The 26,720-nt window shown below is 51.9% G+C and overlaps 1 protein-coding gene across 2 annotated transcripts; it reads left to right on the top strand.

The window, feature by feature from the left end:
* The first annotated feature begins 1,360 nt into the window (after nucleotides 1–1,360).
* Nucleotides 1,361–25,902, top strand: ALDH9A1 (aldehyde dehydrogenase 9 family member A1). Of its 2 annotated transcripts, XM_006272955.4 has the most exons (11): nucleotides 1,364–1,559; nucleotides 2,769–2,914; nucleotides 4,272–4,401; nucleotides 14,736–14,870; nucleotides 15,467–15,663; nucleotides 17,074–17,214; nucleotides 19,735–19,923; nucleotides 21,494–21,581; nucleotides 23,368–23,509; nucleotides 24,359–24,471; nucleotides 24,956–25,902. In XM_006272955.4, exons 1-11 carry the CDS (start codon nucleotides 1,376–1,378, stop codon nucleotides 25,048–25,050), a joined length of 1,560 nt encoding a protein of 519 aa, XP_006273017.1. In that variant the 5' UTR covers nucleotides 1,364–1,375; the 3' UTR covers nucleotides 25,051–25,902. The 2 variants fall into 2 exon arrangements, with proteins under 2 accessions (XP_059584301.1, XP_006273017.1); XM_059728318.1 differs by lacking the exon at nucleotides 14,736–14,870 and having other exon boundaries at nucleotides 1,361–1,559.
* The last annotated feature ends 818 nt before the right edge of the window (nucleotides 25,903–26,720 follow it).

Genomic DNA, 26,720 nt, shown 5'->3' with positions numbered 1-26,720 from the left:
AATTTTGGTAGACCTTAGATGGATGCTTCCAAACAGCCTGAGCCAGGCAGAAGCCAAACTCTCCCATTTATTTCAATGCTACCTGAAGGCAACTCTTTTCTAAGAACATGCAAATTGCAACTGTCCCACAAGCTGTAGGCAGATGTGAACAGTTTTCACTCCCCCAACTTAAGGACACTGTTCTTTAAATGCAGAGTAAGGTGAAGAAAATGAGCCAAGTTTGTGGGCTGTCCTTTACCACCCATGTACCCTGCTGCTGACCACCTATCTGTATCTCCATGGATTTTGGAGAGGCTAGTTTTAAAATGTTTTCTCTGCTAAAGTTATGAAATTTAAAGAAGTAAATCTCATTGCAGATCTTATAATTTGTCAGTAGGAAAGTACAGACATGCATGCTTCCACCAGAGTTTTCCTAGCCACAAATGAGCCCTGCACCTTTCCCAAGGTGCACGTCCTATATGTGCATTAATGTGCTTTTTCTAAAGGAAGTACTAAATTCCAATGTGAGGTGCTAAATTAACACACATTATGCTGTGCTACTGCACCATAGTGCATTTGCAAAATTTTTTAGTGATGGTTAATGCGCAGTCACTTCTTTACGTGATATTTTAATGCACAGTAAAAGTCTACTGTGCATTAAGGCACAGGGACAGACATGCCCAAGTACCACTCTAATCTCCTTTCCCACACCTGATTTGCTGCTCTGCTTTCTGCTCCCTATCCCACGCTCCCTAACCAAGCTCCCACTCTGCCTTGTGCACCCCACCCTCTGTGTGATGTGCTGTCAGTCTGCGCCTGATCTGCCACGTTTGTCACGCACACATGCACGTGCTGCCCATGACACTTGTCCGGCAGGTTAGCCACCCCTGCGTTTGAGAAATAAAGAGTAGCGGCAGAGCAAACTTCGCTCTTGCACAAGAGGGAGTTTTATGTGCCAATTAGCGAGCGCGGTTCTGGAAGAAACCTGCACCCTCCAGCGGCAGCGCGCGGTTGGGCCAAATTGAACTGGCCTGCGGGAGCGGGAGCGGGCCCAGCCGCGCCGTCCAGGGGGCGCGGGCTAGAAACCCGCGCTCGCGTTGCTGCGCGTCTGTCTTCCGGCACGGACTTGTTGGCGGGCTGGCGCTGTGGGTAGCTGGACAGTTGTTTTGAGTGCGAATCATGTTGCACACGTAGCCCCTCTACGCTGGGGAAGTGGTGCGAGATACATATCTGCAAGGCCTCCCAGTCCGTAGCCGCGGCCTGCTCCTCCCCCGCCAGGCGCAGGGCTCTGGGCTTGAGGGGCCTCCCCCTGCGGCTTCACCCTTGCCCCAGAGGCAGAGGCTGGGGGGGGCGGTCTCAGTGCGCGCTGGGTGCCGCCGCCGGCTCCTCCTCCCTTATGCTGCCGCGGGCCCTGCTGCCCGGCCTGCGCCCAGGCCTCCTGCCCGCTGCCGCCGCCGCCGCAGCCATGAGCAGCGCCACGGGCACCTTCAGCCTGCAGCAGCCCCTCAACTACCGCGCGGGGGCCCGCGTGCAGCCCGCCGACGGCGGCCACAGCGAGGAGGTGCACGAGCCGGCCACAGGTACCGCCCGCGCCCGCTCCCTGCCCGCGGCAGCGTCCCGCCGGGCCACACGGCTCCCGCGCCGCCGGCGGGGCGCTCCGCAGCCCAGGCGAAGGGCTGCAGCCTCCCCGGGGGGCTTTTCCCTCTCGCGAAGGGCGCCCGCGGTCGGAAAGGCTTGAGAGCCGGTTTTCACCCGCTTTCCATTTGCAGACCCCTGGCAGAGTTGACAGTGAGGTGCAGACCCCTTTGAATTGTTGATTAATTTTGGAAATACGGGTTTGTAGAAGAAAAACTTCTTTAGCGTCCCCAGGGCCTGGAATAGACTCTCATCTCTCAAACCCTCGTCTCTCAAAGGTAGCTCAACTTGGGCACTTGACATCCCTAGCCATGTATGACCTTAGCAGACAACACTTTGCACTAATAGCAGAATGGCTGCGTGCAGACACAGCATGTCTGACAATGCAATGTTTTTAATAGCTAGCACTTGAGATCACGATCAAGAATGGTAGGTGCAGTCCTTCTAGTACCAACCTCTCCAGCAAAATTCTTGTAAGCCGAACGACTGTGAAAGCAAACCGGCGGGGAACTTTGTCAGATCTGGGTTTGGGAACAGCAAAAGTCACTGCCAGTACCAGTCTCTGGTGTTGGTATGGGACTGTTTCAAAAGGTTTATAAAAAGCTATAACTTTTTATAATCCCACCATTTAAATCACTCTAGCATCTCCAAAACAGCAACCAAAAAAGTTACCTGCAATCCTTTAGAATCAGTATGAGGAAGATAATTTGCAGATAAATATTTTTAATAAGATCCTGTGGCTGGTGCTTGAAACTTAGCAAACTTAACTTAATAACAAGGTTAATTAACGCTGCTAGGATAGATTGGATTCCTCATTGCTCAGAATCTCTGAATTGAGATCGGACGCCATTCTGAAAGGGAGGCTGTAGTTCAACCACGGGTTGCTGTGCCTGATGCCTGAATGTTTGGGTGAAGTTCTGTGGTCTTATTTTATTTAGGAGGTTACGCTATGGCATAATGGTCTCTGTTTCTCAGATCATAAAGGCATATGCAGAAGCAGTCAGAGACAAAATGAACTCTCAAAGGCTTTAAAGTATGAAGCTTGTTTATGCTTTTAAATACTTGCTGATAATGAAGCTGTTTGGCAGATGTCCTGGTAAGTAATCTTAGCAAGAGAAACTCCCCTCCCCATGAATTTGTCCATTTTCTCTTAGGTCGTGTGATAGGTAAGTTTCTCTGCTCTGGAGAGAAGGAGATAGATTTGGCTGTGCAGAGCGCAAAAGCTGCCTTTAAAATATGGAGTCAGAAATCAGGCATGGAACGGAGCAGAGTACTGCTGGAGGCGGCCAGGATTATCCGGGTATGTAGTGGATCTAGCTTCTTGTCTGTTGGAATGGTATGGTCTTGTCCTTGAATATTTTTCTTAGCTACTCCTTGAATGCTGCACAGTATATTTGCAGAGTCCGATGGCGATCTTTCTTTAATACTCCATGCATAATACCATTTTAAAGTCATCTTTGAACCTGGTATTGTTCAGGAAGGGCATCCAGTCTTATCATATAAATGGCTGCAGCCTTGTTCCTTCCAGTGATATGGGTTCACACTCCTGATTTGTTTAGAGTCCCTCCCCTCCCCTCCTCTCCTTCTTTTTTTTTTTTTTTTTTTTTAATGTTTCTATCCCTTGTAACTTATATCATTGTAAGTGTTGGAAGTCATCTTCTACTTGGAGAAGAGGTGTTTTAGCTGTTATTACTGCCTTTCCAACCGCATAGTGGGAAGGTTGCTATACTAGCACCTCCTGGGGTGAGCTAGTTGTCTGTCTGCTCTGCACATTGATGTCATTTACATTGGCTTACCAAACTGGCATAAGTTAAATTAATGTTAACATGTTTTGTGTCCAGGCTCTGAGTTTAGGTTTTGGGGTCATGTTGGTTATCTCTGTACTGCTGCTTTGACATATATCCGTATAACAAGTTTAATTTGGCTTGCCAGCGTAACAATCCACGTAAGCTTACTGAAAGTGAAATGTCACGGGTCACAAATTTCTAGTTTCCTCAGGCCAAGAAATGAGGCTGGCCTCCGTGTTATTTTGAAACTTAAGTTACATAACTACACAACTTCAAATTTAAATTGCATAATTGCCCTACACATGCTTCATAGCTGTGGAGTACAGTAACCTTTGATTGGACTGTGACTCATACTGGGGAAAACATGAGGTCCTTGGAACAGAAAAATCTTATTTGATTTGTTTTTTAGGCTTGTTTCTTCTGGATTTCAGAGGTACTTTCTTTCTTTTCCACTTCATAGTCCAGTTATCTTACCCTTGTACTAAAATAATTCTGTTTTCAGGGCAGGCTGATAAGAAGATGGTCCAGCTGAACCTAATTTTTTTTTTCCATATTTCTAGTTACTTTAGGTCCCTTCTGGGTTTATGTTCTTACTGTTTGCAATTTCTCTCTGTCCAGTTCTCTGAACCTCATTAATACTTACTCTCACTTATAACTAATTTTAATAATAGACAAATTTTAACAAAAGTGTGAAGCAAGAATAAAATGTTGGCAGACATCAGCAGTTTTCTGGTTAGAAAGCTTATGTTGTAGATGAGAATAGGCATTATTGATGGCATGGATTGTCTTCATCCGTTTTGAAAAGCAGCTAGCATGCTGTTGGTGGCATCACTGTGTCTCTGATATGTTATTTCTTTGCTCTACCTACAGGAACAGAGGGATGAAATTGCCAAGATGGAGACCATCAACAATGGGAAATCCATCTTTGAAGCCAGAGTGGATGTTGATATATCTTGGCAGTCCCTGGAGTATTATGCGGGGCTAGCAGGGTCTCTAGCAGGTGAGAGCTGTACTAATTCTTACTTACTGGAGCCTTGTTCATTTTCTGTAACTGGGAATTGTCACTGTAGTATACCAGGAGCCTATTGAGTTGGATCCTAATAAATCTTTGGCCTGTTAGAAAGTCCTGGACTGTTTGACTGGAATAGAATTTTGATTTCTTATCCAGGATATTGCAGTGTCCTATGGTGGTTGTTAGACATGGTGGGTAGGGGCCACAGCTCTGTTCCACTTACAATGTGGTTGACTACATGGATTCCACTAGGACTGCCTCTGATTTAGATTGGAGCAGAATTTGACCCAGGAAATAGTGACCAGATGGGCAAGATGCTGTCTCAACACGTAGCAAGACATTGTATGTGTGCTTCTCTGTTGCACTGTGGGAGAAACAATTGGCTATGCTGTCAGGGTTATGGGCTACTGCTGGGGCTGTTTCTTTCTTTCTTTTTTCTTTTTTTTCCCCAAGATGGCTGCCGACAGGGGAAGCCCTTCTGAGCTCCTGCAGCTCGGGTGCCTTTTGTGCGTTCCCTGCACTCCGTGCCCCCCTTTTCCTGTCCCCACCCCCCCAAAAACCTTGCCTCTACCCACCCTGTCCCTGGGGACACCCCCCCCCCCCCCCCCCCCCCGCTTCCTGAGCGGTTTTCCCCTGGGCTCTGGCAGCCTCGTTTGCCTCTGTCCCTCCCCCACCCCCGCCTGAGTTCTCCCTGTGATTCCTGCTGCCTCCCTCCCCCAGGGCCCCTTACCTTGATCTCTGCCATCTCCCCTTGCCTTCGGGTTTGCCCTGAGCCCCAGCAGGATTGCTCTGCCCCCCCTCAGGCCGATTTTTGGGGCGTTTTGAGCCCCCTCCCAGTCCCTGGCATCAGCCTGAGGCTTCCCCCCCCCCTCCCGGGAGAGAGTTAACCCTTTCCGGCCGGGATGCCTGCCAGCAGCCAAGGAGGATGGTGCATCCACCTCAGGTGCAGGACCCTCATCAAAGGGTGGGGTTGGGAGACCTGCCAAGCCCCCCTCCGCCCCTGCTCCATCCTGTCACAACCCAAAGTTGTGATTTTTTGTTTGTGTGCGTGCTTCGGTGCTGCTAAATTATTTCCCGCCAAATTTGTCGCTTTCTTTGCACGGTAGAGTTCTCTGCTGCTAGAGAGAACTCTGGTGCAGCGGGGGATTTCCTGCCGGATTGCAGCTTCTTTGCAGTGTGCATCTCTTTCTTGCACCGTAGTGATACACACTGTAAAGAAGTTCCCGCCATTTGTATTAGGATCCGCGCCATGTTATTGGCTGATTCCTAATTTAGGCACACGTGGCAGCTAGCAATTGGCTTGCTAGCCGTACAGAAGGCTTGGGTAGTTTCCGCCCAAGCCGGAGGAGGGAGGAAGAGAGAGAGATTCTGTGTGAAGATCTCCAAGCGCTGCGGACCCTCGCGGACCCGGCGCGCCTCCCCTAAGCAGGCAATAGAGGCAATAGAACCGAGCCTACGGAGCTTTCGCTTCTCGCCTCTCCCCGTCGCCGAGCGCAATCCTAGACATATCCCTTTCCTGTAACTTCGGACCCGCAGAGCCTAGCAAACTCCGGGGAAAACTTATCGGACCCGCGGAGCCTGAATAACTCCGGGGAAACTTTTCGAACCCAACTTAACAGGACCCGCGGAGCCTAGCAAACTCCGTGGGAGCAATCGATTTGTCAGAGTCCTCCAACGAGGGTTCAAGTGGGAGCTGTGCCTGGAAACCTGTCCAGCCTACACCAGTGCCATCTTTGGGTGTAAGTAAATAATCTTTTCAATCAACCATTATGCCTCCGTGACTAATTCTAACTCGCGTGCGCTAAACCGCCCCGCGGTTCTCTCCCGCCCCGCGTGCCCGGGCTGCCGGCCACAGCCCGTGTGCACCGAAGATGGGTCCGGTACGACCCCGGTTCGCTCCTGGCTTGTCCATGGCGGCCAGAAAGGGATCGGAATCACCGCTGCGCGTGGCGACGAGGGCGGGATCGGGGCCCGGCCCGCACACATCCGAGGGGCTTGACCCCTCTGGCAGTGGCATGCCACCCAGGGGGGGGCCTGGGACATCCTCCCAGGTTTCTCCCGCCCCTGTTGTGGCGGATGCCCCGCCCGGTGGAGGGGCTGGTGGGGGGTCCTCCCGGTCCCTTCCTGTCCCAGTTCCCCCCGGGGTGGCTGGTGTCTCAAGCGCTGGGGCCCCGTCAGGTGGAGCACCCGAGCCCCCCCCCCCCCCCCCCCCCCCCTCCACCCCTGCCCCAACCGAGGTGGTGGACCTGGAGGTGGCGACACCCAAGCAGCTTGGCCCGTCCCCTATGGGGGAGGTGCCAGCTACTCCCCAAAAAGCAAAGAACAAGAAGAAGAAAAAAGGAGCGTCTAAAGGAGCTCCTGCCCCTTCGGGGCCTGTCTTGGACAGCACCAGGGAAAAAGCAGCCAGGGAACCTGAGCCCGCTCTGCCTGCCCCCCCGGAAACCCTGCCACCTCCGGCCACGACTAAGGGTGTCCCAGAGACGTCTGGCAACCCCTCGCCCCCATCCCAGCCAGTGGGGCCTGTGAGCGGCAAGGCAGGGGGAGAGTGCCTGCCTCCCAAGCAGCAGCAGGCAGGAGGGACGGCAGAGAGTCTTGCCACCCCACCGCCCGCTCCCCTGCCTGCCGAGGCCGATGAGGAGGAGGAGATGGAGTGCCTGCCCTCTGAGCACCGCGAGCAGCCCCGGAAGTGGGACGACATCTGCTCCCCAAAGCGGATGGGGATCGATCTCCCCAAGACGGTCCTTGACCCAGATAGAGAGGGGGGCCTGCTAGGGAGCCTGGCCATTGAGGGCACTTTCACCGGTCTCACCGGGAAGTACCCTCCCAGGGTACAGCCCCGCCAGTTCTTGGTTGGCAGTATCCACCTCCTTCTGGAGAAACCCCCCTGGGTGGCCCCCAGCTATGGAGGTCTCCTCAACCTCTTGGACCAGACCAAGGGCCAGAGGAACGTGGCCGAGAGTATCCGGCAACGGTGCCTGGACCCCGCACAGTTTGCCCGTGCCGCGAGTGACGTGGCGAGGCTTATGCGCTGAGACCCGGGCACGCGTCAGCATGCCTTCTGGCTCGAGAAGCTGGTGACCCGGGTGAGGGAGGTGTGGGGCTGAGGCGGGCCCGCAGAATAGGGCAGGGCAACGCTAGGCCTTTCCCCTGTCTCCGCGGTTTTTCTGCCCGGCATCTGTCACCTTCTCTCCCACCGGTACCCTGCCTATCCTTCCTCCCTCTTCTCCTGTTCAATTGCCTCGCTCAACACCAATGGCTGCAGAGACCCGGTGAAGCGGACGGCCGTCCTGGAGGGCCTGCAGCAGAAGCGCCTGGCGATTGCCTTCCTCCAGGAGACGCACAGCGACGCGTACGTTCAAGCTGACTGGCACGCTGCCTGGAGAGGCCGCTTGTTCCTGAGCCATGGCACCAACCTCAGCGCAGGAGTGGCGACCCTCCTCCTGCTGCAGTTGCGGTACAACTCGGCGGTGGCACGAGAGGTTGTCCCCGGCCGGCTGCTGACCGTCCGCGTCGCCCTGGCACACCAGAGCCTGCTCCTCGTCAATGTCTACATGCCCACCGATGGGAGAGAGAGGGTCGCCTTCCTAGAGACCCTGGGCGACCTCCTGCATGACGCCAGCGAGAAGGACGACCTGCTTCTCGTGGGCGGGGACTTCAACTGTACCGTCAACGCGCTGCTAGACCAGACGGGGCCAGAACTGCACCTGCCTTCGGCCCGCAAGCTGCGGACCGTGCTGGAGGCAGCGGACCTCGTCGACGCCTGGCGGGTCCTCCATGCTGACGCACGACAGTACACCTGGGCAAAGATGAGCGCCAGCGGGCTCGCCATGACCTGCCTTGACCACCTCTACATCGGCCAGCACCACCTGCCGTTACTGCGTGGCAGCCGCATTGTTCCATTGGGCCTCTCAGACCATGCCTTGGTCTGCTGCGAGCTGAGCCTGCCTGGCAGAGCACACATGCGGGCCCCTTACTGGTGCCTCAACGTCAGCCTGCTGCAGGACACCCGCTTCAGGGACTGCTTCGCCCACCTCTGGAGGAGCTGGGAGGCAGCACGAACAGACTACCCCTCCTGGTGCCTGTGTTGGGACGTGGGGAAGGTCCAGATCTGGGCATTCTGCCAACAGCATAAGCAGCTGGCAGCAAGCGAGCTCCGCTGTGGCACCCAGGAGCTGGAGGAGGACGTAGCGGAGCTCGAGGCGGCCCTGCTCCGCGCGGGCAACAACACGGCACTCCTCGAGAGCCTCCGCTCCCGCAAGAAATGCCTGTGAGAGCTGATGAAGGGCGCGGTGCGCGGGTCCAGGCCCACTGCCAGGAGCTGGCAGAGGCCGACGCCCCAACCAACTTCTTCTTCGGCCTGGAGAGGTGGCGGGCCGCGGTGAAGATGCTGGACCACCTCAAGACCCCGGAGGGCCAGCTGCTCATGGACCCGGGCGAAGTGCAGGAGCATGCCGTCGCCTTCTACGGAGACTTGTTTGCGGCTGCGCCCGTCTGTCCGCCGGCCGCCCAGGAGCTGCATCGGAATCCGTCGCGCCTGGGCGCTTCGCAGGCCTAGGCCCTGGAGTGCGAACTCTCCCTGGCGGAGCTGGAGGCCGCGGTGGGGGGGCTCGCCTTGGGCAAGGCCCCGGGCCTGGATGGCCTGCCTGTGGAATTTTACAGAGCCTTCTGGCCCCTCCTCGGGCCCAGCCTCCTCTGCGTCTTCCGCAAGAGCCTCGCCGACGGGACCCTGCTGACCAGGTGCCGCTGGGCTGTGCTCACCCTGCTGCCCAAGAAGGGGGACCTCGGTTGCCTGCAGAACTGGTGGCCCGTCTCCCTCCTGTGCGCCGACTACAAGATCCTGGCCAAGGCACTGGCGAACCGTCTCCGCACTGTCATGGCCTCCGTCATTGGGCCCGAGCAGAGCTACTGCATGCCGGGCAGGACCATCCAGGACAACTTGTTCCTGCTGCATGACCTGCTCACGGCCGCGGAGCTTTTTGGCCTGGATGTCGGCGTGCTCTCCCTGGACTAGGAGAAAGCCTTCGACCGCATCGACCACCGGTACCTGCTCGGCACCCTCGAGGCCTTTGGCTTCGGGCCGCTCTTCACCGCGGCGCTCCGGGTCCTGTACCACGATGCCTCCGGCCTGCTCAAGGTGAACGGCACGCTGTGCTCCCCGTGCATCGTGGCATACGCCAGGGCTGCCCCTTGTCGGGCATGCTGTACGCCCTGGCCGTCGAACCACTGCTGCACGCTCTGCGACGTCGCCTGACCAGCCTCGCCCTGCCACCGGCGCCGGGCCCCGCCACCGGCCCCCCGCTCCAGCTGACGGCGTACGCGGACAATGTGACCGTCTTCCTGGGCAGCCGGGAGGATGTGCGGGCCCCGGTGGATTGCCAATGCGCCTACGAGCTCGCCGCCTCGGCCCCTATCAACTGGGGCAAGAGCGACGCCTTTTTGCTGGGGACGTGGGCCAGCACGCTGCCTCCGGACCTGCCAGGAGGCCTCGCATGGCGCCGGGAAGGCCTCCAAAGCCCTGGGGGTGTTCCTGGGGCCGCCGGCCTTTGCGGCCTGCAACTGGGAGGACCTGGCGGAGGGAGTGGAGGCCCGCCTGCAGCACTGGCACTGGTGCCTGCCTGTCCTCTCTTACCACGGCCGGGTCCTCGTCGCCGACAACCTGGCAGTGGCCACCCTGTGGCACCGCTGCGCGGTGCTGGACCCTCCGCTGGAGCTCCTGGAGAGACTGCAGCGGCTCCTGGTCGACTTCCTGTGGGACGGACGCCACTGGCTCCCCTGAGCTGCCCTCTACCTGCCCACTGGGGAAGGGGGCCAAGGCCTGATTGACCTGGCCAGCCAGGTGGCCGCCTACCAGTTGCAAGACCTCCAGCGGCTCCTGGACGCCGAAGGCCACCTCCCATGGCGGCAGCTGGCGTGCCAGTTCCTGCGGCAAGTGGGGGGCCTCAGCTTTGACCGGGAGCTGTTTCTGCTGGACCTCACTTTCCTGAACGGGGCAGTCCTTCCCCCGTTTTACCGCAGCATGGTGCGGGCCTGGCGGGCGGCCTTCCATCTCTGCCCCCAGGCCAGGTGCCTGCGGTTCCCGCACCTGCTTCGGGAGCCCCTGGTCTACAACCCGGCCCTGCAGCGTGTTGTGCCGAGCCTGGCCTCCGCCAGCGTTGTGGCAGCTCTCATCGAGGCGTGCACCATCCGCCTGGAGCACCTCCTGGACCCTGCTCGATCGGCGTGGCTGTCCCCCGAAGCCCTGGCTGCCTGGCTGGCGCTGCGCTCCGTCTGCATCACGGGCCGGCTTCTGAGGACCGTCAGGGGTGCCCTCCCGGCGGAAGCAGCGACCGTCCTGGAAGTCCATCTCCAGGCTCGCCGGACCCTCCCCGCCGCGGACGCTGCGCACGACGCCTTCCCACCGCTGCCCGTCATCCTAGAGGTACCCAGCGAGCTGGCCGAGCGGCCCAAGACACTGCTCAGGCTCCCGGTGCCACCCAGCAGCAATACAGGCTGCTCTTTTGGCACCCTGCCCCGCAAGGGCCTCTACATGTGGGTGGTGCACACCCGGCATGCCCAGGTGCTGGCCGGCCGCCCTGACACTGCGTGGCGGCGGCACCTGGCGCGGCCTGGGACCCCAGTGTGGCGCACGCTGTATAAGGCGCCCACCGCCAAGAAGACCGGTGACCTGCAGTGGCGGCTCATGCACGGCATCCTGGCCACCGGCACCTTTGTTCGCCACCTAGACCCGGCAGCCTCAGCAGCCTGCCCCTTCTGCCCGGGTGTGCCGGACAAGGACATTTTCCACGCGTTCCTCGACTGCCCCCGGCTGCAGCTGCTCTTTGCCACCCTGGGCATGCTGCTTTGGGCGCTGGGCCGGGACTTCTCCGAGGACGTCTACGTCCACTCCTTCCCCTACCAGGCGGCGGAGCGAGCCGTGGTCAGCCTGGCCAACTTCCTGCTGGGCCAGGCCAAGATGGCCACCCTGAAGAGCCGGCGAAACCGGCTCACCGGGACCGGGATGGTCGATGCCCTGCAGCTCTTCCGCCTGCTGGTGTGGGCCCGCCTCTAACTCGAGTTTGAGCACGCGGTCCTGCGGCGGACGGTGCCCACCTTCGAGGAACACTGGGCCCTCGAGGGGGTGCTCTGTCGAGTCGAGGCGGGGCACCTGCTCCTCGCCCTGTAACACCCCCGGCTGCTCCAGCTGCGGACATGTGTCCAGCGGGCCGAGGCCTTGGACTTTGCTTCACGCGGGTCGACCCCTGAGGCCCCCCCCATGGGTGTCCCCGCTGGCAGAAATGTAAATATGTAAATAGTCCTTTGCCTCGCTATGGTTTTTTAGTCTAGAGTGTACGGGCAGGCCTTGCAGGCTGTGAGCCCAGGACCATGTCCGTGAGGCCCAGGTGTTCGGGCCAACCTGTACATACTCTCTACTGGCCCCGATTTGTCACCCTCCCTGGAATAAACGCCTCTTAAAAGTCTTTTTCTTTCTTTTTTCTTTTCTTTTTTCTTTTCTTTCTAAGTGCTGGAGATCTTTTAATTTCTACCCAGAAAGACTGTTGACAGCAAGGTCAAAGGCATCTCTCTTTGCACTTGAAGCATAGTCCATGTAGTTTCCAGTTTTCTGGGTGTTCTGGGCATAAAAGCCTGTAGGGCCTTGTTTGTAGTCATGGCGCCCCATTGGAACAAGGATCTGGTGGTTGGCTCAGTGCTGAATTTAGCTGTACTGGTCAGTGCTGAATGTTGTCTGATGAAGTAGTCAAGGTCAGGATTATGTCGCTTCACTTGGGTGTTTCACAGTTGTTCAAAGACTGCAGCTCTGCATTACAGGGTTTTTATCTGGAACCTATCTGGTTTATACCTTTGGACAGAATTACTCAAGTCAACCCAGCCTTGAGATCTTATCGGGCAAGCCCATCTACAGAAACCACTACTCTGTTCCCTTTTGTTCCAACTCCGTAGATGCTTGTAACTCCCAGAACTGGGGCTTTCTCCTGATGATAACTGAGTGAGAGTCTGTTTGCTTGTAGCTGGATTTTTTATGAATGATTAACAGAATGGATCTTCACCCTTCATCTCGAGTTCTGGACTTGTGTTGAATACCCTGGAACAGTGACCTGCATCCTTATACAGTCTCACCTAGGATGTTCGTGGTTTGAGATCAGATTGGCAACACAGCGAAGATTTTTCTTAAGGGTCTCAAGGGTGTTGGGCAAGAATTGAACAAGGATGTGAAGCTGTACTAATCTAATCCAATGGCTCCATTACAGAGGCTTGAACTCAAACTAGGTTACCTTGTCCCAGAGATGCTGTAGTGTGAGAGAAGAAATTAGTTCGAGCCAGTGGTGTTACTTGCTGAGCTCTGCTGATCTAGGCTTTGCCACAGAGTCTTAAATACAGAGCTGGACAAGGATGAAGCTGGAGAAGAACAGTGATCATTTTCATCTGATACCTGCTCAAGTGTAGAGGTCCCAGCTGAGATCAGGACACCATTATACGAAGAGCTGCATGCACACATGCACGCACACGCACTCACACTCACTTCTGTGCCCACGTACTCTTGCTCTCTTTCCTAGTCAGGTCCTGCTGTGAGGAGCTTAATCTAAATAAAGAAGATTGGGAAAGGGAGTCTTCCCCTTCTCTACAGAGGGAGAATGAAAGCAGAGGAGGATGAGGGCTCTCTGCAGAAGATGGACAGGGTGTCTGGCAGAGGTGGAAATGAGATGGTCCCAGGAAATCTGGATTCACTGTCTTCATCAGAAGACCTGTTGTCATTGCTGGCACGATAGAAGGCAGCTAGTTGTGAAAGGGGCTATATGATGTAGGGCCTCTGACAGCAGGGGACTGGGCTTGATGACCAGGAGGGCACTGCCATTCCTGTGCTCCTATAACCAAGTCCAGTCAAATTCCTTGGAGTTCTAGGTACCTGGTGAAGTATGTCTTCAGGGTCCGTCTTCTGTGTATGAATCCCCTGCTGTTTTTCATGGCACTGTGGAGCTTTCACTCTGTGAGTTCACTAAAAAAATAGAATTGCTCTTGACTCGGGCACTTAGACTGTTTTGAGAAATCCCTTCGTGAGGCTAGTGGTCTCTAGTAACTTGTGTGTACTAGGGGTGCACCAATAAAGATTTTCTTGGCTGATACTGATGGCCGATTATTAACCAGCCATATTGGCCAATCCCAATAGCAATCTAATAGCTGATCTACAGGAATGCAGCCCAGCAGCTTGGGGAGCAGCATCCTGCCGGTAAGTCTATGGGGAGGAAGGGGCATGGGAGTGGGGCAGATAGAGGCCCCCACAGTGAGGGAGGGAGTGGGGCAGGGGCAGGTGCTGCTCAGCCAGGGCAGTGAATGTGCCCCTAGGGCCAGAATGGAGCTGTGGGCAGCTGGTCAGGAACGGTGGGGCAGTTCCCCGCCTCTGCATGCACCCCCCGGGTGAGGCATGGGGGGCGCCCCTGATTTGTGCACAGGGCAAGGGTGGGCTGCGGGCTCAGGCTGCGCCAGACTTTTCCTGCTGGGGGGACTGGGCCAGGCCTGCACTCAGGTCACACAGAGGCGGGGTGGTTTCAGCTGTGTGGGGTGGCTCTGGGGGGGCTCTGGGTAATTTTGGGGTGGCCAAAGCCCCCCAAGCCTCCTCACTGCTGCTGCCCATCCTGTGCAGCTGAGCCTACCTGGCCCCTGCCTGCTCTGAGCAAAGCCCTGGCCCAGCCCCCCTGCTGGGAAGAGGCTGGCTCAGCCCCTGTCCCTGAGCCCTCAGAGAGCAGCCTGCCTTTGCCCCACGCACAAATCTGGGGGGCATGTACCCCCCATGCCTCCCCTGGGGCTGCACACAGTGGTGGGGAGCCACACCCCTCCCTGCCCCCCCAGCAGCTCTGTCCCATGCCCCACCCTGTGGTTGCATTCGCTGCCCTGGCTAAGCAGTGCCTGCCCCTGGCCCACTCCCTCCCTCACCATGGGGGGTCTCAATCTGCCTCCCCATGCCCCTTCCCTCCCCGACACCCCTTCCCTCCTACATATCTACCAGCAGGAGGCTGCTCTTCAAGCTGCCAGGCTGCATTCGTGGTGCAGCTGCGCACATGCACTCGACATGAATCGGTGACATTATTGGCCAAAAAAAGCCAATGGCTGGTAATGTTAATTTTCCTGTTATTGGTGCCGATCCAATATGCGACTGAAAAAGGTGCATCTTCAGTATGCACCTTCAGTAAGCAGGGGGTAGGAGGGCTTTGTTATGTCCTGTATTAGCAAGGACATAGGACAGTGCACCAGGTGCTGCCTGATGGAGCTGCAAGGTGTTGTGCTTCATGCTTCCCTAACTTTCTGTTTGTTTTCATTTTCCTGCTCAGGTCAGCACATCCAGCTTCCTGGAGGGTGCTTTGCTTACACTAGAAGAGAGCCACTTGGGGTATGCGTTGGGATCGGAGCCTGGAACTACCCCTTTCAGATTGCCTGTTGGAAGTCTGCTCCAGCCTTGGCATGCGGTAATAGAGACCCCCGCCCTGTGTGTTTAGGTTTTTGAGGAGTGAGGGATCATAAGGTGAAGGAAAGATTGGGGATAAGTGTTTATGGCCTAGGAGTGCACTTGGTAACTAGTAAAGAAACTGATGGGCTCATAGGCAGGGATTGAAGACTGTGATTCTGGCATGGAGAGGAAGAAAACCAAGAAAAGGACTTGAGAAAGTCAGCAAATGGCAGCTGAGACAGAAGTGTGACAGGAAGGAATGCTGTTGCCTCAGACCAAGCAAGTAAGAGGTCATGCTAAATGGTGGTGTACAGAAGAAGGAAGAAATCAGTGCAAAATCTTTGCCCCAGTTCCTTCTTGGATTGCTTTCCAGTACCAGGTACCATACTGGCACAGGGTCACTGCTGAGAATGATGCAGTCTGTGTTGGCTGCCATGTTAATCATTTACTTCAAGTCTTTGATTTAGATCCTGCCCCTGCCCTTTCTGAATGCTTATTGAGATCAAGCTCTTTTCTTCTTCCATGTGGATGATCTGTCTAAATAATTTTCCCTTCCTACCTTCCAAGCTTTTCAAGTTTTAACCTCCCCCCTCCTATTTTTTTGGATTCTTGTAGGTAATGCCATGATCTACAAGCCCTCTCCCCTCACCCCTATATCAGCAGTGATGTTGGCAGAGATCTTCAGCAAAGCTGGCGTGCCCAAAGGGTTGTTCAATGTGGTGCAAGGTGGAGCTGCCACCGGCCAGTTTCTTTGCCATCACCCAGATGTGGCCAAGGTTTCTTTCACTGGGAGTGTGCCAACAGGCATCAAGGTAAAGACTCTTCAGCATTAGAGGAGGGTAAGAGGCTTGTAATTGTGCCTCTAATGTCAGATGATGCTCTGCAGGTCAAATCTTCCTGCAGGGTTTTGCATAAGCAGCCCACTGCCAAAGACATGGAAGGAGCATGACATGAAGCTACTCTTAGGGCACAAAACTGTTATGTAAAAGGCTGTGCTGAGTCTTCAGCACTAGGGCTGGTTTTAGGCAATAACTCTTCAAGGGTGTGCTCACAGGTTGAGGTTAAGCCTTCCTGTCCTCACATAGAGTGTAGCTAATGGATAAACATGGATGTTCCTGGAAATTTAATAAGGCTCCCTCAATCAGCCCCAAACTTGAATTAAATCTCTCTTCTCACCCCACGTCATGTAGCTGGAGAGGAGAAATTGATAGCCATTCCTACTCTTCAACACGTGTGTCGTCCCTGTGTCTGTGTCGTTGTCCGTGTCGTGTCTCCCTCCCCCCCCCCTTGTATGTTAGAGCTGGTTAGGAAACTTACAATGATTTTTGTGGAAAATGCAAAAATCTCTGATCTCACAGATCAACAAAGAAGGGCTATTTCAGTGAATTCATATAGCCATACTAATCACTCTGGGGCTTGTGGAAATCTTTACCTTGGGTAAGTTAGTCTGGGACTCAAGGATTTTCTTTTCCTTCCATTAGTGTGGGATACCCAAGTAGTCCCGTTTCCTTTGGCAGATGGGGACCTCACTCATACCCTTGGTTTGCAGTTACTGCCTGCCAGAACTAAACAAATCTGCTTCTTACAACCCTCCCTTTTTTCCCTGCCCCCCTCATGTCTTGCTGGTTTATCTAAAAAATCCATTCTCTCATTAGGTGGGGACCCAAGAAGTTGAGGGCAGTTGAGAGGTACACTAGCTCAGTACAGATGTGGCTGCTGCTTTTGGTATTAAGGATATTGCCACATTTATGTGCTTGTGCATCACCGTGAACTCTGGGCTAGCGATGCCCCTTCATGTGCAGTTCTGGTTGATGTTGTGTGCCTGGATCCTTCCTGCCTAATTCATTAGTTTTAAGTGTTTTAACTTACAGCATGGAAGATTTCCAGGAAGCCTGGTTCTCTTCAGGGATTTTTCTGTCATTTTAATCTACAGAAAGTATCCTGGAAATATGCCCAAGCTGGAATGAACACAAGTCCAGAAAAGCAATATCCAGCTTTCTGAATGACTTGTTTCTGTTGGAAAGGGCTTGTGTGTGGGGCCAAGTCTTGTCCCTCACCCCTTCTCTAAAAAGGGCGGGGGGGCAGGAGGGGAGTTCCTCCTTGCTCAACCCATACACTGTTCTCAGAGGTGGGTGTTTGTGGGTTTGCTTGGCCCCCCCTGTTGTAGCCCTTTGTCCGTTCCTCACCAACTTATCCTTTCCTTCTCTCCTTCTTTGTGTCAGATCATGGAGATGTCAGCCAAAGGAGTCAAACCAGTCACACTGGAGCTGGGGGGCAAATCCCCCCTCATCATCTTCTCTGATTGTGTCTTGGAGAATGCTGTGAAAGGAGCTCTGATGGCCAATTTCCTCACTCAGGGGGAGGTGCGTGCCTCTGTGGGGGTGGAAGCATTCACCTGTTCATTTCCTACTCATGGGATAAGCTTTGGGGAGGGGAGTAGGTAGAAAAGATTGAGGAGTTAGATTGCTCTCATTCCTATCTCCATCCTACAGATAATTCATAGTTGGTAGGGTCAGAAGGGACCTGAGCAGATCATCAAGTCCAAACCCCTGCCATGACAGGAAAGAGTACTGGGGTCAAACAACCCAGCAAGGTGTTCATCCAGCCTCCTTTTAAAGACCCCCAGGCTAGGAGCCAGCACCACTTCTCTTGGAAGTTGGTTCCAGATCCTAGCCGCCCTGACTGTGAAGTAGCACCTTTTGATATCTAGCCTGAATCTACCCTCTGCCAGCGTGTGACCATTATTTCTAGTCACTCTTGGGAGTGCTCGAGGGAACAGAGACTCCCTCAATGCCTGCTGGTCCCCTCTGACTAGTTTGTAAACGGCCACCAGGTCCCCTCTCAGCTTTCTCTTGTGGAGGCTAAACAGGTTCAGGTCCCATAGCCTCTCCTCGTAGGGCCTGCCCCGCTGCCCCCTGATCATGCAAGTGGCCCTCCTTTGGACCCTCTCCATGTTTTCCACATCCCTTCTGAAGTGCAGTGCCCAGAACTGGACACAGTACTCCAACTGTGGCCTGACCAGTGTCGCATAGAGGGGGAGGATCACCTCCTTGGACCTGCTTGAGATGCATCTGTGGATGCATAACAAGGTATGGTTGGCCTTCCTGACCGTGTCCTCACACTGTTGGCTCATGTTCATTTTGGCCTCAGTAATGACTCCAAGATCCTTTTCTGCCTCTGCACTGACAAGAAGGGAATTCCCCAGCCTGTAGGTATGCTGCTGGCTCTTCCTCCCCAGGTGCAGTACCTTGCACTTGTCAGTGTTGAAACCCATCCTGTTCTCATCTGCCCGCCCCTGTAACCTGTCCAGGTCTGATTTGCAGCCTATTCCTCCCTTCTAGCATGCCCACATCCCCCCCACATCTTAGTGTCATCTGTGAATTTGAACAGGGTGCTTTTTACCCCCTTGTTCAAGTCGCTGAGGAAGATGTTGAACAGTGCGGGCCCGAGGACCAAGCCCTGGGGAACCCCACTGCCCACATCCCTCCAGGTTGATAAGACCTATCCACCATCACCCTCTGGGCGCGGCCCTCCAGCCAGTTAGTGACCCATCTGACTGTGTAGGTATTGACGCCACAGTCTCCTAGTTTTTTAATGAGAATGGGGTGAGAGACAGTGTCGAAGGCCTTCCTAAAGTCCAGAAAGACTATGTCTACTGTGACACCTGCGTCTAAGGATTTTGTGACCTGGTCATAGAAGGCCACCAGGTTGGTCTGACAGGACCTGCCTCTAATGAACTCAGTGGACCCAATGAATAATGTCCCAGCGGACAGTGCCATCACATTTGCAAGTTACTTTTACTCTCGTTTCCTGCAACAAGGAACCTGCCTTAGACAGCAGCACGTGATGAAATGTGCCTGTGAAGCTATTCACTGGGTCTCGAGAGAGCCACCTGTTACTGTTGGCATATCACATGGGCTGCTAGTGGTGAAAATAATGCTAGAAGGCAAAGTTTGGGGTGGAATTGCTTGCTTCCGTGACACCTTTCAGTTCCACAGTCAGTTGCCACAGAAACTGTTTCTCAGGAGTGGAGCTGATATCACCGTGGGTTCATCTGCCTGGTATCTTACACAGACCAGCCATTCCCACTCTTTGCGCCTTGGGGTCTGAGCCATAGTGGAGCAGTCAGAGCAGATTGCTGTGGCTCCCCCTTGCAGTCTTTTTAAATTCTATTATCCTTCAAGTCTGCTGTAGCAAATCTGCAGTACTGCAAGGCTTTACTTGCTGACCTCATGCCAGATTCTGTAAGATGTACTTTACACACCTGCTGATGCAGGCTCCAGGAGCATGTTGGCTTTCTGTAGCTCCTGGCTGCATAATTACTAAATCGCTGTGGTGTCTCTTGATGGTGAGTCTAGGGTTTGAACAGCCAGCTTGGGTTATCTCATGCTTTTGGCTGTATATGCCTTCACCACTTGATGGTGCCAAGACTACTAAAAATCCTTGCTTGCAATATGCTTTGTGGTGAAAAAATGAATGGAGACAATAGCATGGTACCCATGTTGTGACAGCCCCAGAGTTGGGAGGGTTCCAGGGCTGTTACAACCTCTGTAATCAGTCACACTGACAGGAAACTGCAGTTTTACTACTGGCCTGTACAAGGGTGAGCCAGCAGGGGAAGAAGCCCAAATCTTTCAGATTCCTCCCAGTATAGGTGGGGAAAGATAGTTGGGGTGTTTTTTAACTTAGTAGCCACATTAGTAATTTTAGCAACCAGTTGCCGAATTCCATTTCTAGAAGATACCAATCTAAATGACACAGACGGTGGCTTGTGCTTGTCTGGTGCATGGGATAATATGCTGTATGGGAGGGCTGTAGTATGTTTTATACCCCTATGACCCCCAGAGAGCCTTATGCTGCATTGGATGTTCCCCCACTCCCAGGTTTGCTGCAATGGCACTCGAGTGTTTGTGCAGAGGGAGATCCTGGACACTTTCACAAAGGAAGTGGTGAAACGCACACAGAAGATTAAAATTGGAGACCCGCTTCTGGAGGACACAAGGATGGGGGCTCTCATTAGCCAGCCCCACTTGGAGCGAGTCCAGGGATTCATTAAGCAGGCGAAGGAGCAGGTGAGAGCACCGAACTGTCTTGGATTGAATGGCGTTTGTTTTAAAGTGTCTTGACCTTTGGAGGAAGGACTTCTACCTTCCTCTGCCGCTCTTGTAATAAACTAGTGGCATGCTTCTTCTTCCCCCTCCCTTCCCCTATGCCTTCTGAGGTAAAGCCCTTTTCTGCTGTAGCTGCACTGGTGTTCCTACTAGGGCTACATGTTTTAGGGATGACAAATGACATGATGACTAGACAGTGATTCTGAGATGTAGGACCTCAAAGTACTGCCCAGGGTTAGGGGATCATGGATTAATTTGCATTTTAATACACAAAGCTGAGATTCAAACTCCAGGCTTGGTTGACGTATTTATGGGATGCATATATAGATGTTGCAGAATCCGGGCATTTAATTTTAAAAAAATGTGCTCATGCTTGCAAAAAAAACAACCCTTTCAGATGTGAGAGGCTAACTGTTACAGTAACACATCGCAAAGTCAGCAGGTAGTACCTCTGGGAGTGGTGAAGTTCCCAGCCTCTTTTCTCTGAGTTAGTCATTGCTAGTGCTGTTTAATGGCTGATGTATTTAAACAAATAGAGTGGGAAATAGAATGAGTAAAGTCTGGACAGGGCAGAACAGAAGGTTGGTTAAGACAGGAAGTTGTTACATACAGGCCAGATTCCACCCTTGATCTTTGTGCAGGCTTCCTGTGGGTCCCACTGGGAGTTTTACTGTGGGTTGACTGAAAAAGTTTATCTAAATATGTACCATGGACCGAAATTAAGCTAAATTTGGCCTTCTACACATAGAAATCTGATAGGCCTTGGCTAAAGGTTAACTGTAGCTCTCTCTTTTTAATGTTAGGCCAGTAACAGATCATGTGAGCAGACTGAATTACAGCTCACTGGACTCTCAAGACAAAGCAGTGAGAAATACATTCTTCCTGCCAAGTGCCAAGTTCAGGACTCTGCATTAGCCTTTCTGCCTATTTACAAGGGGCTGCAGCTCCTGGCTGTACCAGACATGTTAGCAATATTAGTGCTGTTCTCCTGTTACATACAGAGCCCTGAACTTGGGTCTGAATATGAGCCCAAGCTCCTGAACAAGCTCTTAATAGGAAACAGCTAAACCACATTCATGCAGAATAAGGTCTCCTTATCCCTGGGAAGTTACTGATTCTGTAGCTAGAGTGACATGGTCTGGTCTCTAGCAGCTCTGAGAGTGTGTAGGGAGAGTAGTTTCTGGTCTCTTAGCCTCCTAAACAACCAGGAACTTCACTGTGGACCTCTTACCAAAATAGATTTGACTTTTTTGCCATTCCCTCCCTCCTGTAGGCTCATGGGGATGTTGGATTCCAAGATGCTCACTAAGTCAGTCTGGCTTTCGCCTCACTCTTAAATGCCCCATCAGGAGGCCAGATCCTGAGGAAGCATGAAGGCATGGCACAGGGATAATAATACAAGTGAGAGTGGTGAATTAAGTGACATGAATGTGTTGGTGCAGCTGTGGCTGCTGCTGGCTGACAGGTACATCAAGGCTCCATGCAGACTCTTGGATATGCCTGTTTACCTTCTGGTTTGGCTTATTTCCAGGGGGCAAAAGTGCTATGCGGTGGCAATCTGTATGTTCCAGATGATCCCAAACTGAAGAATGGATACTACATGCAACCCTGTGTTCTAGGTATGGTTTCTTATGTCCTTATTGGTACTATTTTATGAATAGGTTAATCCTAACAAAATCTCCTGTGTATCTGGTGATAGCTGGAACAGTCTGATAGCTGATTTCCAGGTAGCAATGTAGCTGTCAGCCCAGCCTAACCTCTGAGTATTTAAGCCACTTCCTGGATGGGTTCTGCAGCCCACACTGATGTAGCTTGTACTTGTGCTAGGTTAAAATTAGCTCAGGGTTGTCTACACAAGTGGTATTACACTCCTTGAGTGCAATGCATATATGTATTCTGAAGAGTACAACCATTAGAGCACTCAAGCTGCATAGGAACATGCCAGATTAAATTAGTGACATAGGTGCCTAACAATAGACAGCATCTCAGGTTTCAGAGGGAGATGAATAAAACCCCCAGAAAGGACAACTAAAAGACAGTCTGTTCAGAAGGTGACATTTTCACCCCTAATCTGGGCAATTAGTGGTTGCTTTACTTTAGAAGCCTGAATGTTGATACCCACTTGAGAAGATGTAGCCAAGTAGTGTGGCTGTTCAAAAAGGTCACTCCTTCTTTATTTTTGTGTTCTTTGAATATTTTTGAGCATCTTACTTTCCTGTCTAGTGACAGTGAGTGCTTCAGGCAAATCACAGACAATATTTTAAAAAAAATATTGCTTTCTTCTTTTTTTTTTTTTTTTAAATGGAGAAGCTCCCCTGATGGTACTGAGTGCCCAATCTTCTCTTCACTGTTTGTTTGGTACACCTTTTCATTGTTTCTCTTACTCGCCCCCTCTTTTAACTGAATAGCTCCCTCTTCTGTTTCTTGCTTTCTAATGCAATTAGACTTTGTGTCTGCTGTTGGTTTTGTGTAGGGATGGCCTGTTCTGACTAGTGGAGGGTACACTTTTCATACAATGTAGCAGTATTTTCATTATCTTATCCTGTTCTTTATACTTCTTAGCATCTTGCTTCACTGCTGGCCATTGCATGCAGAATAGATTCTCTGAGCTGCCCCCAGTGGTGCCTGAAGGGAGGAGGGTGGGTAATTCAGACTATCCTTTTTAACTTGCCTTCACTATCCACTTGCCCAATTTTACTTAGAAAATTCTTGAAGCTCTTTGCAACACCTGATTAACTTACTGTTCCCTAGTAGACTTTAAAGTGAGGAACCGGAAACATGAACAGCTGCTGAGGGCTTTGAATAGTGGGGTATATACCTGTTCCTTCTCTTATGAGGACAGAACCAGAATCAAAGTGTAGTCTGGTGAGGATTGATCTTTACGCCTCAAACCTCCAAGAGTTAGGACGTAATAAAGTTGAACAGCATTCAAGCTTGCAACCCTCAATTTGTTAATATATCTTATTACTGATTGGCAGTGCCCTCCTACACCCCTTTAGCCCTTGGCCTCTCACACACACTTACACCAATACCTTTTCAATACTGGCCTGCACATGCAGGGAGTATTGTCCTGAGTAATGGTTTTAGGTTAAAGTTCAGTGCAAGAGTGGACTTTCATAGGACACAATGGATGGTGGTTTTCTAGACGGAAGGGATGCAGCCTTTTTGCTCAGTTGGTGTTTAGCAGAATGACTAATCAGAAGATGGTACAAAAGCAAATGCCTGTACTGCACTGAAGACTGCACCTACCATGATCCCTTTCCACTCTGCATTGTGCTCCACACCTTCTAGTTTGGCTAGTAGAATGTCACTTAACAGTTCTTCAGTCAACACAGCAGGTTATGGTGGGGCAGTACAGAGAGTTCCCCTCTACAGATGCTTTCACTGAAATCTAATGTTTTGCAGGGAACTGCAGAGATGACATGACCTGTGTGAAAGAGGAGATCTTTGGACCTGTAATGTCTATCCTACCATTTGACACTGAGGAGGAAGCTGTAGAGAGAGCCAATAACACCCCATTTGGGCTCGCAGGTGGTGTCTTCACCAGGTACAGATAGGGAGCAGTGTCAGTTGTAGAAATGGACTAGTGGTAAAGGAAGCCATTTCCTGAATCAGTTACCTTCAGGGCTTGGTGTTCCACTTAGAGTGCACAGTCTGAGCCACAAGTGGCTTTCTGTAATAGAGCTACATGGAGCAGTATGGTGGTTCCATTCATGCTTTATCCTATTTTTTATGGCACTGTCATTTGTATTGTAATTGAATCTAAAAGGTTCAGTCATGATTGGGGCCCCACCATATTAGGCATTTTGTAAACCGGTAGGGAAGAGCTCCTGCTTCAGAGAACCTGCAGTGTAAAAGAACATGTCTAACAAGAAATGTATCTTGGCAGAAGTGCAGGCCTTGTAAGTAATAAGGCAATTTCTTTCCAGTTTGCCCTTAACATAACAACCCACCTCCCAGCTGTCACTTGAATGTCTTCAGTCCTTGCTCAGCCTGAGTATTCTCTTTCCTTGCCATGAGAAGATGGTTGGCTTCCTTTGGGGGGGGGGGGGGGGAAGCAGATGATGAGCCAGAGATGGCCCTTGGTGGTTTCTCTGTGGTGGAAGGATGGAGACAGGTGGCCCATGTAGCCCCAGCTTGCTGCCCTGGTCTAGTAGCTATAGGTCAAGTACAACCCATGAGCAAAGACTGGGTGCTGTGTGTTAAGAATCCCAAAACACTGCATGCTGGTTGGGGGCTAAATCTGCATTCTCTTCTCTATACGGTATGTGTGGATATGGGGAAGGAAATGGCTGCCTGTGGGACTCAAGCACCCAGCTCTTGAGCTGTGTGCAGAGGTGTGGGGAGTTGGCATAAGAAGGGATGGCTCTTGCTGAACTGCTGCTATCTCCTGCAGGGATATTCAGCGGGCTCACAGGGTGGTAGCTGCTCTCCAGGCTGGTATGTGCTTCATTAATAACTACAACATCAGCCCAGTGGAGCTGCCATTTGGAGGATACAAGATGTCAGGTGAGCTTTGTTTTGGCTTCTTTAAAACCTGCAGAGATAAGAATGTTGGTGATAGGATGGAGTAGTATCCATCATTATAGGTTGAGGTAGATAGGATATCTCTGCTCTGCCCTTGGGAAGCCAAAAGTGCCTGGTTACTACTGTTCTGAGGGCTCAGCAATAGATTTCACAGTACCCCAGTTACATGTGAATGGAGAGACTAGCAAGTGGGCTGTAAATTTGCAAGCAGAAGCAGCAAGGGACATGTAAAATATATAGCATGGCTCCCAGGTCAGAACTGCCCTCAGCTAATCTTTATTGTAGGGTAATTTGAAATGCTGTTAATGCAGGAATGCTGCCCTGTTCCCTTCAGGGCCAGGGAGGGGCTTGGTGTTCTGATCCCTTGGCTGGTTACAAGGATTTGTTCTAGGGAGATGAGTAAACTCCATCCACTGCCAGCACACCTATTTATCTCACCCTTGGATCTTGCATTTGTCCTTCACAGGGTTTGGCAGAGAGAATGGCAAAGCAGCAATGGAGTATTACTCGCAGCTGAAAACTGTCTGTGTGGAGATGGGGGATGTGGAGTCTGTATTCTAATGGCCTCAGGCCTTGCTGGGATGCAGCCGACCCTTCTCATCTGTCAGCCAGAGACCTGCAGTAATTTTTACATAGTAGTAATAAAAATGCCCTGAATATCAAGTAATAAGTGCCAAGGGGGGGGGGGGGGAGTGGGGAAATATGTTGCAGTCCCACAAGCAATGGGGACTTAGGCTTCTGGGTATGTCACTCTTCACTGTCTGCAGGGGAGACTGACACATACAATGTCACATGATTCAATACCAGCTCATATTGAAGCATTCATACTACACAAAAGGGCTATAACCATAAGAGTTCCTGATTGAGTACTGGAATGGGCCTGGGCCCTTTTCTGTATGGTGTGGCTGAGGTGAGAGAAGACAGTGTCTGCTACACCCCAAACTCGTTCTCTTCTGTTTGGGCTCACTTTAAAAAAGTGTTACTGCAATTAATGCACACAGACATTTAATGGTAGAAGAATTGTCCCAGGAGCAGTAGATACAGAGTGGGCTGTAAGTTCTACTTCTATTTCCTGTATTAAGCTCTCTTAGCTTGACAAGGCTAGAGGCTTCACACCAGGTTTTGAACCTAAGCTGGCTGTTGCTATGTGCATTGGTCACTTGAAGAGGACTGACACCATCCAGCACATGTGTAGTAAGGGTAGTGTTTAATGATGCCAAGCAGCTATGAGATGCTGCTACATCACCTCCATCAGAATGAATATTGGTGCCGAGTTGTTTGACACCCCCATGTTCCCCTCCCTTCCCCGTCTGCTCAAGTAGCTTGCTTATTGCTGTTTATATACTTTTAGAAATCACTGTAAAACAAGTGTCTAACTCCTTATTGAGGAAGCAAGTAAAATTTCAGACACAGCTTTTAGACTTATTTTGTGCAAGTATAGGAGACACCTGAAGGCATTTTCTTTGCCCTCTAAGGCAAAGGCAGGGTCAATGTTAAAGGCATCTTCTGCAAGACATACTTCTAGTACTAGCTGGAACTGTCCAGAAAATGTGGAGAAGGTCTGTGTTAGAATTACTGGCTGCCTTAACCTATGAATCAGAAAACTGCTTGGATTCATTATGGGCGTGTTTCATCCTGTTATCAAAGTCAGGGTTTGCCTAGCTGGCATTTCAGGAGTTAACTCAAAAGCAAATCTCACCCACAGCAGACCTGCTGTCCAGATTACAGAGTGTAAATAAAGTCTCAGTTGCCAGCAGGATCTTTTAAAACAAAGCAATGATCGCAAATTTAAAGAAGTAAAACTGCGGAGGGTAGAGTACAGTAAGCTTCTCACCAGAGCTGGCTGGCTCTCTTCTCTTAGCAGGTGATAACTAACTTGATTCTAATGCTTTCTATTGTCTAAAATAGAATACAATTGCTGCAGGAATTCAGATCAAACTATACAACCAGAGGAAGTGATGAGAAAAGCTTAAAAGGTAGCCAGAGTTTGTGCAGCTGAAGAGGTGAACCAGACAAAGGTAGTAACACCAAGGAGTTATTTGGAGTGCTGCATACACTTACGTAGGAAGAAAGGTATAAATGTAAATTCTCAATTTAAGATGACAGAACTTCTGCATAAGGCCTCTGTTTTTAAATTTTGGCATAGGCTTCAGCTCATGTATAAGATGCATAACTGGATGAGCTGAAATGGTATAGGGCAGAGATGTTAAACATACAGTTTATGGGCTGGA

This window comes from Alligator mississippiensis, chromosome 5 (genome assembly GCF_030867095.1).
Source record: "Alligator mississippiensis isolate rAllMis1 chromosome 5, rAllMis1, whole genome shotgun sequence".
NCBI classification, from domain to species: Eukaryota; Metazoa; Chordata; order Crocodylia; family Alligatoridae; genus Alligator; species Alligator mississippiensis.
This window is presented reverse-complemented; position numbering and strand designations above follow the sequence as displayed.

Coding starts and splice junctions, on each gene's coding strand:
- ALDH9A1 (XM_006272955.4), top strand. CDS start 1,376: ATGCTGCCGCGGGCCCTGCTGCCCGGCCTGCGCCCAGGCCTCCTGCCC. Junction 14,871..15,466: donor TGCTCCAGCCTTGGCATGCG/GTAATAGAGACC, acceptor GGATTCTTGTAG/GTAATGCCATGATCTACAAG. Junction 19,924..21,493: donor TTAAGCAGGCGAAGGAGCAG/GTGAGAGCACCG, acceptor GCTTATTTCCAG/GGGGCAAAAGTGCTATGCGG.